At 38.1% G+C, this 14,237-nt stretch overlaps 2 protein-coding genes across 3 annotated transcripts; both read left to right on the forward strand.

Moving 5' to 3' along the window:
* The first annotated feature begins 336 nt into the window (after positions 1–336).
* On the forward strand, positions 337–4,112 carry LOC133738517 (D-ribulose kinase). 2 transcript variants are annotated; one of them, XM_062166073.1, is made up of 9 exons: positions 337–530; positions 637–878; positions 1,434–1,573; positions 1,676–1,928; positions 2,031–2,163; positions 2,672–2,760; positions 3,047–3,324; positions 3,593–3,662; positions 3,766–4,112. In XM_062166073.1, the coding sequence occupies exons 1-9, from the start codon at positions 461–463 to the stop codon at positions 3,961–3,963; spliced, it is 1,473 nt and encodes a 490-aa protein (XP_062022057.1). In that variant the 5' UTR covers positions 337–460; the 3' UTR covers positions 3,964–4,112. The 2 variants fall into 2 exon arrangements, with proteins under 2 accessions (XP_062022057.1, XP_062022058.1); XM_062166074.1 differs by lacking the exon at positions 337–530 and having other exon boundaries at positions 745–878; positions 1,430–1,573.
* A 122-nt stretch (positions 4,113–4,234) lies between these two features.
* LOC133738516 (uncharacterized) lies at positions 4,235–11,861 on the forward strand. Its single transcript, XM_062166072.1, has 4 exons — positions 4,235–4,496; positions 4,578–4,627; positions 4,727–7,159; positions 8,643–11,861. Exons 3-4 carry the CDS (start codon positions 4,769–4,771, stop codon positions 11,661–11,663), a joined length of 5,412 nt encoding a protein of 1,803 aa, XP_062022056.1. The 5' UTR covers positions 4,235–4,496; positions 4,578–4,627; positions 4,727–4,768; the 3' UTR covers positions 11,664–11,861.
* Positions 11,862–14,237: the final 2,376 nt, after the last annotated feature.

Below are 14,237 nucleotides of genomic sequence, written 5' to 3' on the forward strand. Positions count from 1 at the left end.
TACGAATTATGGGGTTGATTCTCCATGAAGAATCAATTGATTCGATGAAGATAGGAAGAGAATCAGAGCTTTGTTGTCAATGAAGAAGAAACCAGATCTAAACCACAAACATATCCCTAGCTAAGAGAAGGGCAGTTTAGTAAATTCAACTTAACATAAAACAAACAGAACATGGATGTGGGCTTTACGCACAGATTTCCTCAAAATAGAACTTGCGCATGGAAGAACTTGGGCTGAGTGGTAATTTATTATTAATAATTTTAAAATACACAAAATAGCGAACGGCGAGAGAACATTAATACCCAAGTTATTAATCCTAATTCCGCCCGCGGACATAGTTATATTATTTTATTTTCTGGACGAATTAAGACATAGTTTCCAGAGACCGATCTTCCCCTGTGGTTGAAAATCCAGTGACCCCTTTATCCTAAGCAAAGTCTCCTCCTCGTCACTAGTATCAATGCTGGCTTCAGTTCACCATCATCCTATTCCTGCCTTTGCAAGCTCCTTCCTGTTCCCCTGCTCACATGGTCCTCCGTCCCATCTTTTCTTTTTTCATTTCCTTTAGTAGCTACAGTCATTGCTATCACTCAAGCTGTGTTAAACTAGTGTTTGATCATCATTCTGACGCTGCAGGGTATCCTAGTCCAAGAAGGCAATCTCCACCAACTGGGTTGCACTTGAACAGAGCTCTGATCAAACTGAGAAGACCAAGAGGTCCAAGGCCAATGGCTTTTGGGAGCAACCGAGGTGAACCTGAAGTTGGGGAGCGGCTTTATCTGGGACTGGACTTTGGGACTTCTGGAGCGAGGTTTGCCCTTATCGATAAACGAGGGATAATTCATGCTGAGGGAAAGAGAGAATACCCTCTTTTCATGGTATGCTACATTTGCTTTAGGAATATTCCATGTTTTGGTTCTTGGCTCGTTTATTTTCAATCAAGTATTGAAGAAATAAAATGCTTGGAATCATTTGTTCTGATGGGTAGCAATCAATCTTTGTGTTACTGAGGAGTATGTGTTTGTGTGCGTGTATAACATAGATGATAGTGAAATGAAGAGGATCCCTGATATGTGTTCTGTCAATAATTATCCACTAAACAAGTTGAAAATTCTAGTATCTCTGAGAGGTTGTCAAATGAGAATTTCTTATGAAGAAAGGACCCAGAACATGGGTTGCGCTTGACACAGCATTGTGATATAGTCATGACTCATGAGAGAGAATTCCAGCAGTAGATATTGGTTTCAGAATTTTGTGGAAGATGAATCAAAAAGCTGTTAAAACTTTGGTTCAACATACAACTGGATAACTAAAAGATCAAGGAGTTAATTAAGTACTGTGGACCTAACAAGAAGAATCAATTGCTTTTCTGAATATTTTCACTAATTTTGCTTGCCCAAGTAACTGATATTTTCTTTCCATTGTCTAGAAAGAGTGAAGAAAAAATGGATTGGGCCCGTTCATGGAAGGCCACACTCTTCTCACTTCTTGGAGACATTCCATCTCATCTTCGTAAACTGATTGCTTCCATTTCCATTGATGGGACTTCTGCAACTACTCTCATTGTTGACAGGTAATTTACCTTAAGGCTTTGATGCTTATGCGTTCACTTGTAAAGTTCCATTTTCCACATCAAGATTAAATTCAAAGTTGGCATTTGACTTTGAATATGCAGCAACACAGGAGAGCCGTTATGGAGACCTTTCCTCTACAATGAGAGCTGCCCTGATGCTTTACCGACGGTTAAATCCATTGCTCCTCCAAACCATACAGTCTGCTCTGGTTCCTCTACTCTGTGCAAGCTTGTCTCCTGGTGGGAGAATGATGATCCAAATAAAAAATCTGCACTACTGTTGCACCAAGCAGATTGGCTTTTGTGGCTTCTTCATGGAAAACTCGGAGTGTCTGATTATAATAATGCTCTGAAGGTAGTTTCTGTAACCCTTTTCTCTAGTTTATGTTTACATCTTCTAGCTTTGAAGCATTAAATTTCTATGTTTGGATAATGTAGTTCCATTTATATGCTTTAGGTTGGTTATGATCCTGAGCTTGAATCCTATCCACCCTGGCTACTCTCTCAGCCCTATTCACAACTTTTACCTTCTGTTAGAGCTCCTGGAACTTCAATCGGTCATTTGAAAGAGGACATTAGATCGGATTTTGGTAAAATTTTCTTGCAATTGGCATAATAATAGCACTTAAACAAGTTCTTTGAGGCAAATCAGTTGTCCATTTATGTATTGATCATTGACCTTGTATAGTAGCAACTAGCGACTGACAATATCAGGGAAGCTTTCGAGAAAAGTTCATGCAAAATGAATTCTAATTATACACTTTTTTACTTTTTAGCACCAAAAAAAAAAAAAAAACACCAATCAGCTGAGCTGGTGTGCTCCTGATTCTGCTAGTTAAATTAAACATTATACTAAGCGTGGTAGTTGTACAATTGTGTACTGAAAAATGGTGCTCAAATTTCTAAGGTATCTGATAGGGCAATGCATTTTGTATCTTTTTATTCAGGTTAAGACTTATGATTTTGTTCAGGTTAAGACTTATGCATTTTGTTCAGGTTAAGACTTATGATTTCGAAATATTGCAAGCCATGCAGTACATATCTTAAGCATGTTTTATAGCAGTTTAACCTGATAACATATAAAATATGTAATTGCAGGTTTTCCAAGTGATTGTGCTGTATGCACAGGAACCACTGATAGTATAGCAGCTTTTTTAGCAGCTCGTGCAACACAACCTGGGAAAGCTGTGAGTTCCTTGTGTTCCTTCTTACTCAGTCAGAAACTTCTTTAAGGCATTGCCTAATGGTTAGGTCATCAAATCATATGACTTTTTTTTTTTTCCCCTCAACTCCTTACACCTTATTTTATTTCTGCATTTCCCCATCCTGTGCAAACATTGTTGCTTACAATGCAATCAAAGTGCTGTTTTATAAGTTGTCTTGCATTTGTAATTTCCTGAGATCTTGTTGCTTCCAAATGTACACATGCCCACTATTGATTATTTAGCAAATAGTCTAAAACTTTGTATCCAGGTAACTTCTTTGGGTTCAACACTTGCCATAAAACTGCTGAGCACTACTAGGATTGAGGATGCACGGTTTGGGGTGTATAGTCATCGCCTTGATGATAAGTGGCTTGTTGGAGGTGCTTCAAATACTGGTGGAGCAGTTCTTAGACAAATTTTCACTGACGAGCAACTGGAGAAATTGAGTGAACAGATTGATCCCATGGAAGCTTCTCCTCTAGACTACTACCCACTGCAATCAGTTGGAGAGAGATTTCCAGTGGCAGATCCGAATATGGCTCCAAGGTACTTGTTTTTTAAGGGAAGAGGAAATAAATATATGAGTGGTGCGTTAGAGTAGTATCTTTTGCACATATGATTAGATCCTAATTTGTGGAAGCATTGTCAATCTTTCGCCTAACAAAAGCAGTACACAATGAGATGCCTTCTGTAGAAAAGATTATATATTCAACTAGCTTAGATGTGGGAAACAGAAGCCAATGACCACATCTTTTTTCATGATAATAAAGTAGAAATAATCAGCTGCAGATTATTAGTTTTCATTCCTGTGCAGATTACACCCACGTCCAGAAAGTGAGGCGGAGTTTTTGCATGGGATTCTTGAATCCATTGCGCGTATAGAGGTAATGATAATAGACATTGCCTTCTCTCTACTCGAGCTTGATCAGTTGTGGTAGAAATTCAGGTCTAATGACTTTGGAACCTTCTCACTTGTACAATAAGCAGGCAAAAGCTTACAACTTACTCAAGGAACTAGGCGCAACCCAAGTTGATGAAGTGCTCACAGCCGGCGGTGGTGCGAGAAATGAGAAATGGACAAAGATTAGAGAGAGAGTACTTGGTTTGCCTGTAAGTTCTGCAATTCAAACCGAGGCTGCATATGGAGCTGCTTTGTTGGCTTTGAGGGGAATCCATGAGAAATGAATCTAGTATATGTAAGATGATATTTGTATATTCATATGGACTGGATTAGTAATTGGCCTACTAAATAGCTTCTGATTTGGTAGCCAATGTTCCAAGTAAATGTTGCATAAGTAAGCTACTTTTATTATTATTTATTATTGCTTTGAATATATTATTTTTTCTTATTTACATATTTGTAATAGTTTTCCTAAAAGCATGGCTCCTGGACTCTCCAAATGGGAGGGTCGGCCTGATCTGTCTCATATGGACTAAACCCAACCAACCAAAATGATTATTGAAGATCTATCTCATCAACATTCCTAATGCAAATAATTGGTTTCAATGGAGAATATATGTGCATAACTCCCACCATATGCTATTTTGTTTTCTCTGGTTTTTAAACCGATGGTCAGGTACATTGATGCATAACATTAACATTCAGCTGTTGTAGCTGTTTTCCCTAAGTCCCTAAAATGCAGAGAAGAAAAAGAAGTGAAAGAGAGGAGCAAAGCTGAGGAAGTCAGGAACACATTGCTTTTTCTTTCTCTCTTCTGGTGAGTGCTTTCTCTACCGAGGTAATTTCCATTTCATTTCTTATTTCTTTCCAATAATCTCAACCAATTTGTTGCCTTCAGGTCTTGGATTCATCATGATCACCATCTGAAATTTTAATTCAACTTTTGTGGTAGGTTTTTTTCTCTCTGATTATTCCCTAAATCTATTACAATCATTTTTCTTTTGCTTTTGATCGATTGGGTAGACATTAAATTTTTCATTCATACAGATTGGAGCTGAAATCAATATCTGTATCCATTATCCAGAGGACATGGGGTTTGTGTTAGAAATTGGAGTTCAAATCAGGAAATCTGTGACCACATCACTCAGAACATGTTACAGATCACTTTTCCATCATCCATTTCTTGTGGCATTTCTGCTTTTCTTGACATTTCTGCAGAGATTCTTTCCCTTTGCTTTTTCTGTTTTGGTGACTGCATCCCCTGTTTTGGTCTGCTCTGTTGTTCTTCTTGGGACCCTTTTGATTTTCGGCCAGCCAGAATTACCTGAAACCAAAAGGCAAAAGAAGATTACCCATGATTTTGCTTCTCTTAGAACCCGGATTTCAGCGGATGAGGCTGTTACTTTGGAGAGGAATGGGAGGTTTTCTATAGATAAGGTCTCAGGAAAGAGTTTAGATGAAGTGAGTTGCAGTAGATACAGTAGTGATCGTGAAGGTTCAATTGGTTATGTGCCTCTTATTGATGAGACATTTCATTACACCGAGAGTGAGAAGAGAGAATTAAATAGTAAGGAGCTGGAGAACCAGAGAGTCATTCATAAGCAGAAATTCAGGATTGATGCCATGACAAGGAATGTGGAAGCTATTGAGAAGCCGGCTTCCCTCAAAGGTGATCACTCGGAGTCTTCACAGGGTGGCGGTGGTGGTGATGATGAGGCTTCAGATTCTGGCTCAGACCAAGCAGAGAGTTCGTCACCAGATGCTTCAATAGCAGACATCCTTCCAATTCTTGATGAGCTACACCCACTTTTAGACTTAGATGCTCCACTACCTGCTCATATGTCCCCTGATGATTCTGGGGTTGGCTCTGATAGGAGTAATGATGGCAGTAATGAGTCAGATGATGAGGATACTGAAATCCGGGGTCGAGGAGTAGAAGAGTATGGGGTTGATGATAATGATGGCGATGAGGAAGAAGCACATGATGGTAAAGAGGATGAAAGCAAATCTGCAATCAAGTGGACAGAGGATGACCAAAAGAATCTCAGGGACTTGGGGAATTTGGAGCTTGAAAGGAACCGATGCTTGGAGAACCTTATTACAAGGAGAAGTGCATCGAAAAGACAGAACCCTGAGAAGAATCTGATAGATTTAGATACTTCTGAAAATCCCTTTAATATAACACAAATTTCGACAACAAGACACAACCCTTTTGATCTCTCACATGATTCCTATGATGATATGGGGTTGCCACCCATTCCTGGTTCTGCTCCATCTACTTACTTACCAGGAAGAAACCCCTTTGATCTTCTGTATGAGCCAAATGAAGAAAAACCTGAGCTCAAGGGAGATCATGTTGAGCAAGAATTTGCGACAGTTGTCCTCAATAATACATTCTTTTGCAGGCATGCAAGCATTAGACCATCTAGGTTAGGGGATGCCAGGCAAGAGAGGCAAGATCTTAAATGGAGACCTGTTTTTGTACCAGAACAGTTGGCTTCAGAAGAAACAAGCTATTGCTCATTCCAAAGATTACCAAGAGAAGCTAGTGATTCCAAGTTGAGTTCCATTCCTGATATTGAGTCAGTGAGTTCCGGAGAAGATCTGGATGAAAGGAAGTTCAATGAGCGCGTTAAAGAAGCAGAAGTGATCTCCAATATATACCAAGCTTCTGAGCTTGTTGACCATAGAAGGCATTCTTCTGAAGATCTAGATCATCTGGAAATGGAACGGCCTGGGAAAAAAGATGTCCAGCATGATGAGCCGGAAATAAAATTGGGCCAGGTGGAGAATGGGAATGCAAGCTTGTCTGGTACAGGAGGATTTGTTATTCCTGTGGAACCTATTACTAATGCAACTTATTTGAAACCAGAAGCATTTGAAGATAAAAACAGCAGTAGGTCAAGCTTGTCATCGTCATCAGAAGCAGATGAAAAATCTTCAGATTTGAGGAAAGATGGATCAAAATTTTTTGAGCCATTTGAGACAGAAGTGCAAACTACAAGTGGAATGCTGGATGACAATCAACATAAGGAGCCAGTCTATGACACAAGCCCCCCAGCATCTGCTAAGGTCCTTTCCTTTAACTCCATTTCTTCTGATATTCAAGCAGAAATATCTGAAGTGGTTACACTTCCATCATTGGCTGAAATGCGTGTTCCCTCCGTAGACCAAGCCACAGATTCAGACTTTCATGGTAAAATCATAGAAGAGGGTACTTCAGGTAATGAACAGATTGGTGCCACCTCACATGTACGTGCATCAGTTGAAAATGGAAGAGATCCTGGGGAATGCAACCGGCTCTTCTTAACAGCTTCTCATTCAGATGTAAATGATGATCTCCCTAAGAATTTGAATGTGAAAGCAGCTTTTACAGACTCTAGTCCTCAGTATGTTTCTTCGAAAGATAAAATGCCAGCAGAGGAGAAAAACTTATTCTTGTCCGATATGCCATCTTTTGATGATCATTTTGCATTTCCTGTAAGTCATGCAATCATTATCCATATTGTATTTCAGTGCTTATTTCATACTTATCATGTTGTACTTAAATTGATTGAATGCTTTTCCCTGTTTATTGCTTGAATTGTCTAGAACACTGCATTATTGTTGCAGATAGTGTAACTGACTGTCTTTGTTTTTGGTAAGTAGTGTAAATGACTTTGTCAGTTACTCTGATTTGGCATAATTAAATTGAGCGCCCTTTGTTTCTTATGAAGTTATGAGTCTCTTGGATATGCCAAACTTTTATCAGACATCATGTTGCCATATTAATATTTCTTCTATTGAAGTGAAAGTTGTATTTGAAGATCTGTTTAAATCACATGAGCTTTTTCTATATATTAGTTTGACTTTCCAAAAAATCAAAGTTTTTGTGTTATTTCTGAAGATTAATCCGTTCTTTATAGTTGTTTTCCTCATGTATAATATTATACAAAGATATATGTTTTACATTCCAGGTGCATGCTAGGTTAGAGCCTTAGGTAGTTAGCTATAAGGGAAGCTTATTTGTACCTACTGATTTTGTAAAGCTCACCTTATTTCCATTATTTCAAGAAAGGACTCAATAAATGGACCAGTTAATAAAATCCTAGAGTTGTCATGAGGAGAAAATACTTGGTTTTATTTTGCTATGTGAAGTGTTTGCTGTTCTATGCTCTTTTTTGATTTTTTATATTTTATAATTTATTTTATTGAATCTGATGAAATCTCTTGGTTTTTGAGTTACCATTTACAAGTTTGTTAACTGAATTGTAGTGTAATCTTGGTACTGTATGTGTGGGAGAGAACAAATTGGCATTGTAAATATTCACATGAAGTATTTTTCACAGAATTGTTTCTTACAATACATATGCTTTTTTTGTTCGATGAGGAATTACATCAACAGAAGAAGCGCTCTTTTTTCTATTTTTTTTTTCTTTTTTCAAAATTTCACTTTTGGTTTGCAAAATTCATCTTCAGGTGCTATTAGTGCTATGATTCTTTTAATTTTTTGTTATCTAAAAAGAAACCTTGTCCAATGATCTTCTGTTTGCTGTTACTTAATCCACCACAACATTCAGCTATATCCTTTTTGTTGGATGATGCATGCTAGTTCCCATATGATTTCATCCAACATAAGAGGTTCTGGATGCTTTCATGCATGTCTTACTATAGGAGTTGTTTTAAGTAATTCCATGGTCTCATAATTTGTTAGAATCTTCTTTTTAACCATGTTTACTTCTCTGCGGTCAGCCATTGGATTTCCATGCTTCTGCATTGCATTTATAATGCTTGATTGTTTCCCTATGATCTGTACTTTTGTATTAGTCAAACCAACTCTTCTGGTTAGGCTCAGTCATTTTTTTTAAATTTTTTTATTTTTTATTTTTTCATCTATGGACCACCCAAAGCCTTAATAATAATTATTTTCATTGGTTATGCAAAAAAATATAGGAGTCTAATCATGGTTTCTCTGACATTTTAGGAACCACGTATCATCTTATCAGAGTCAAAAGAAGATTCAAGCATCAAGGACTTAAATGCAGTTGGAGTCCCAGACCCCCCTGTGGGTGTAAAATCCACCTCAAGCAAGGTGATAGAATCAAGCAACGAAGCATCTGGTGTCCAACAAACTATCAGTACTCATATTGCTATGGAGCAAGTCTCAGAAGCTAATGAGCTGCCAAAGCCATCAAATTCAAAAGATGGGTCAGTGGAAGTAGGAACTACTGCAGTGGATTCTACGAAGGAGATTGCATCAAGCAATGCAGGAACAAGTATTCAAGGAACTGTCACGCCTCATGTTTCTCCAAAGCAATTCTCAGAAGCTAATGCTGGTGAGCAGACACAACCATCAAATTCAAAAGATAAATCGTCAAAAGTGGAAACTAGTACAAAGGGTTCTACCAAGGAGATTGCATCAAGCAACACAGAAACTGGTGTTAAAGAACCTATTGCTACTCCTAATTCTCTGAAGGAAGTCTCAAAAACTGGTGTCAAAGAACCGGTCACTACTCCTAATTCTCCAAAGAAAGTCTCAGAAAATAATGATCCTGTGCTGCCTATTTCATCAAAATTCAAGGATGGGTCAACAGAATTAGGAACCAAAACTTCTCCGAAGAAAGTCTCAGAAGCTAATGATCGCGAGGTGCCTAAACCATCAAATTCAAAGGATGGGTCGACAGAATTTGGAACCAATGCAATGGGCACTACCAAGGAGATTACATCAATTAATATAGGAACTGCTGTTCAGGAAACAGTTACCACTGATCATGCTCCTAAGGAGGTTTCAGAAGATAATGTTGGTGAGCTGCCAAAACTATCAAATCCAAAAGATGGATCTACAGACGTTGGAAATAATACAGTGGGTTCTACCAAGGACATTGCACTAAGCAGTACAGGATCTGGTGTTCAAGAAACTGCTGAAACTCCTCTGAAGCAAGTCTCAGAAAGTGATGTCAGTAAGCTGCCAAAATTGTCAAAGGACATTGCATTAAGCAATACTGGATCTGGTGTTCAAGAAACTGCCACTACTCCTGTGAAAGAAGTCTCAAAAACTGATGTCAGTGAGTTGCCAAAATCGTCAAAGGATGAACTAGCAAAAGTAGCAACTAATGATGCAGTTGGTTCTACCACGAGTCTTCAAGAAACTGCCCCTACTCTTCCGAAGCAAATCTCCAAAGGTGATCTCAGTGAGTTGCCAAAATCATCAAATTCAAAGGATGGATCAAATAAAATAGAAAGTAATGCAGTGGGTTCTGCCAAGGAGATTGCATCAAATACTATAGGAACTGGTGTTCAAGAAACTGTCTCTACTCAAACTCCTGTAAAGGAATTATTAGAAGTTAATGTTGGAGACCAGCCAAAACCATCAGATTCAAAAGATGAACATAAAGAAATAGAAATTAATGCAGTGAGTTTTACAAAGGGGACTGCATCAAAAAATGCCAGATCTGGTGTAAAAGAAACAGTTACTACTGACCAAAGGAAAGTCTCAGAAGGTAATTTAATTGAGCTGCCAAAAAGGTCGAATTCAAAGGATGAATCATTGGAAGTAGCAACTAGTAATGCAGTGGGTTCTACTAAGAATGTACAAGAGACTGCCAGTAATCCTTTGGAAGAAGTTTCAGAAGGTAATGTCTTTGAGCTGCCAAAACCTTCAAACTCAAAGGATGGATCACCAGGAGTAACTAATGCAGTGAATTCTACCAACAGTGTTCAAGATACTAATGTCGGTGAGCTTCCAAAACCTTCAAATGCAAAGGATGGATTGACAGAAGTAAGAACTAATGCAGTGGATTCTACCAAGAAGCTTGCATCAAGCAACACAGGAACTTGTGTGCAAGAAGGTAACACCGCTCATACTGCTAAACAAGTGTCAGAAGGTAATCTCTCTGAGCTGCCAACACCATCACATTTAAATGACGGATCAGCAGAAGTAGGAACTAATGCAGTGGGTTCTACCAAGAACGTTGAAGAAACTGCTACTCTGAAGCAAGTTTCAGAAGGTAATATCAACGAGCTGCTAAAACCTTCAGACTTAAAGGATGGATCACCAGAAGTAACTGGTGCAGTGGATTCTACCAAGAGTGTTCAAGATACTAACGTCGGTGAGCTCCCAAAACCTTCAAATGCAAAGGATGGATCGACAGAAGTAATAACTAATGCAGTTGATTCTACCAAGAAGCTTGCATCAAGCAACATGGAAAGTAATGTGCAAGAAGGTATCACTGCTCATACTGCTCAACAAGTGTCAGAAGGTAGTCTCTCTGAGCTGCCGACACCATCACATTTAAATGACGGATCAGAAGAAGTAGGATCTAATGCAGTGGGTTCTACCAAGAGTGTTGAAGAAACCGTAACTACTCAGAAGCAAGTTTCAGAAGGTAATATCAACGAGCTGCCAAAACCTTTAGACTTAAAGGATGGATCGACCAAAGTGCTGAATACAGTCAGTTCTACCAAGAGTGTTCAAGAAACAATCACTATAAAAAAAGTTTCAGAAGGTAATGACGGTGAGCTTCAAAAACCTTCAAAGGATGGATCAACAGAAGTAGGAACTAATGTAGTTGATTCTACCAAGAAACTTGGAACTAGTGTACAAGAAAGTATCACTGCTCATACTAAAAATAAAGTTGCAGAAGGTGGTGTTGGTGAGCTTCCCAAATCATCAAATTTAAAGGATGAATTACCAAAAGTAGGAGTTGATGCAGTTGGTTCCTCCAAGGACATTCCATCGAGCAACACAGAATCTGGTGTTCAAGAAAGTATCACTACTTCAGAAGGTGATGTTGCTGAGTTGCCAAGACCATCGAATTCGGATGGTCATGTTGGTGAGGTTCTAAAACCATCTATTTCAGAAGAAAGTAATGCGGGTGAATTGACAAAACCAACAAATCCAAAGGAAAGTAATGCGGGTGAGTCGCAAAAACCACCAGATCCAAAGGAAAGTAATGCTGGTGAGTCGCAAAAAACACCAGAATCAAAAGGATGGTTATGGTGGTAATTTGTTGTCAAAACCATCAACTCCAAAAGAAAGTAATACTGGGTGAATTTCCCAGACCATATAGTTCATAGCATTAATCTGCAAACGTAGTAACTAATGTAGTGAGTTCTGCTGAGGAAAAAATAAAAAATAAAACTTATTAGCTGCTTCCATATCCACTTTGTAAACAATTGTGACGTAACATACTAAAGCATGGTATTATTATGCAAAATCATTTTCGTTTTAGGCTTTGTAGGTAGATGCCTGGGTTGATTAAATTGAATTATCTCAACTCTATTCCGCAGCCTATCTCAAGCTCATATCCTTCTCCATGAAAACTTGATATCTAACAATATAAAGATGGGGTTATTGTGAATTCGGTCAAAGGACTAGGTTGACACGAAGACAAGCTAAACAACTTCACCTCAAGAAACTTGTACCAGTGAAATATACTAAGGCCTCGTTTGGTTTGCGGATTTAAGGACTTGAAAAAGGAAATGTATTTCTTTCCTACTTTCCTTTGAGAAGAGAAAATATGGGGGAAAGTGGATCATTCTATTCTCCAAATGATTCATTTTCCCTTCTAATTTCCTTCTATTCTCCAAAGGATTCATTTTCCCTTCTAATTTTCCAGCATTAATTACATATTATAAATACATTTCTATCCTTGTTGAAAATTATTATTGACAATTTTATTCAAAAAGTTTATTAAATTTGTGTAATTCTATATTATAATACATGAGGATATAAATGAAATTTTAATATAATTTAGTTTCCTTTCCTTGCACAAACCAAACACTAAAATGGAAACACACATATTTTCTCGTTGATTTCCCAACGTTTCCAAACAACGCAAAAGAGAACAAACTTCGCACTAGCTTTCATTTCCCATAGGAAATACAAAGGAATTGATTTCCTTTCCGCGAACCAAACGAGACCCAAATCTAGAACTCTCTTTAAATTTAGCATAGACAAATTTTGGTTGTGATAAAGGCATGAGAGAGACAATAAAAAAATAAATATGGGGGCTAAAAGGCCCAACAAAACAAAGAACAGTTACATTTAAGATTTTATAATCCTAACTCTAGGACTCTCACACAAGTCATCAAGAAGCTAGAAATAACTTGTGAAGGGGGTTGCTCCATGAATTGAGCTTCAATCTCTGCATCCAAACCAGTTTTGGAGAGAATGTCAGCAACTTGATTCACTTCACGATAGACATGCTTAAGATCATGCTTAGTTACCAGCGACCCGCTCTGGCTTGTTTCGAAACGATCCGGGTTAGGGATATCGACTGGTCATAAACTAGTACTCGAAGTCTGCTAAGCTATTAGGACTGTGTTGATGCCCAAGTACTTGAATTGGCCGGAGAATGGTGTTTTGAGGAAGGTGACTTCAATTTGGGTTTGGGATTCAATTGGTGGTAATCGGAGTAGAGAAGGAAAGGGAAAACAGAAGAGAGAGGAAGGAAAGAATGAAGTGACTGAAGGAAAAGAAGAATCATAGACCGTTAGATTTTATAAATCCACATGTTGTCATCTGCTTCAAAGCTCAGGAAGCTCAGGTTAATAATGAGCTCAGGAGAGGATCCTCTCCCATCAGGGATTGGTGGTGAGGACACCTTCTCATGGTGGGTGAAAAGAAAAAGAGGAAAAAAAAGGTGGTAAAGTTGGAAGTTTAGGACAAAAGTTAGGAGAGGAGGTTTAAATACTAATATTGGAGGTATGAATAAAAACGCTTATGTTTTTTTTTTGAAAGGACAAATAATTTCATTACTAATCCATGGTCAGAAGACACGTTACATCAATTATTGTCTCATACTAAAATCACAGATGGCACAAGTCGCCAATAAATTGACCAGTAACCCACATTGGAAACAAAATGAGCTCACTTATTCGAGCATAAAAACAAAAGGACCCAAACCCTCACAACTTAACTCTCCTTTATAGTAAATTTAGTCGTTTATAGACCTCAATTGGTATGAATAGAAGCACTCATGTTATTTTCATAAACTTCATAAAAATTAACTTTATTAGATAAAATTAGAATGTATTTGCTTAAATGAACAAAATTATATCAGTTAAAGACCGTAATATTAGTGTAGTTTGTTTTTTTTTAATGAATATTTTTTTTAATAGAAATATCGAAATATTGTTAGTGTATGTGAGTCTGTGAGTAGAGACTAAAATGTGGGGCAAAAGATACGATGTGATGGAGAAAAGTTAATAGACGTACTCCGAAGGACAATCACACCTTTAAATATACTTCTTTGTCACTTACAACCGTGGGATGAACATGAGTTTAAACTTTACATTCAAAGTATCAGTAGAGACAGACAGACAGGCTCTGTGTTTTAAGTCGGCGACTTGTGATATCACCAAATCCAGGCATTAAATGATGGTAATCATGAGAAATCTTTTCTCTTGCTTCGGTAAGCCCTTCTTCCTACTCTTCTCTGCTCCCCCCACGCGCTCACAATCTCTTACCACGCCCACAGCCCCACACAGACCCCTTTCGTATATAACTATATATACACATCCCCACACACAGTAAGGTCTGTTTCTTTCTCAGTTTCTTTTCAAGTATATCCCAGCC

This window comes from Rosa rugosa, chromosome 3 (assembly GCF_958449725.1).
Source record: "Rosa rugosa chromosome 3, drRosRugo1.1, whole genome shotgun sequence".
In the NCBI taxonomy this organism is placed as follows: Eukaryota; Viridiplantae; Streptophyta; class Magnoliopsida; order Rosales; family Rosaceae; genus Rosa; species Rosa rugosa.

Excerpts from the sequence above, each read along its gene's own strand:
- LOC133738516 (XM_062166072.1), top strand. The coding sequence starts at position 4,769 with ATGGGGTTTGTGTTAGAAATTGGAGTTCAAATCAGGAAATCTGTGACC. Across the intron at positions 7,160-8,642 it reads ATGATCATTTTGCATTTCCT|GAACCACGTATCATCTTATC; the intron begins GTAAGTCATGCA and ends CTGACATTTTAG.
- LOC133738517 (XM_062166073.1), top strand. The coding sequence starts at position 461 with ATGCTGGCTTCAGTTCACCATCATCCTATTCCTGCCTTTGCAAGCTCC. Across the intron at positions 879-1,433 it reads GAGAATACCCTCTTTTCATG|AGTGAAGAAAAAATGGATTG; the intron begins GTATGCTACATT and ends TTGTCTAGAAAG. Across the intron at positions 2,761-3,046 it reads CAACACAACCTGGGAAAGCT|GTAACTTCTTTGGGTTCAAC; the intron begins GTGAGTTCCTTG and ends CTTTGTATCCAG.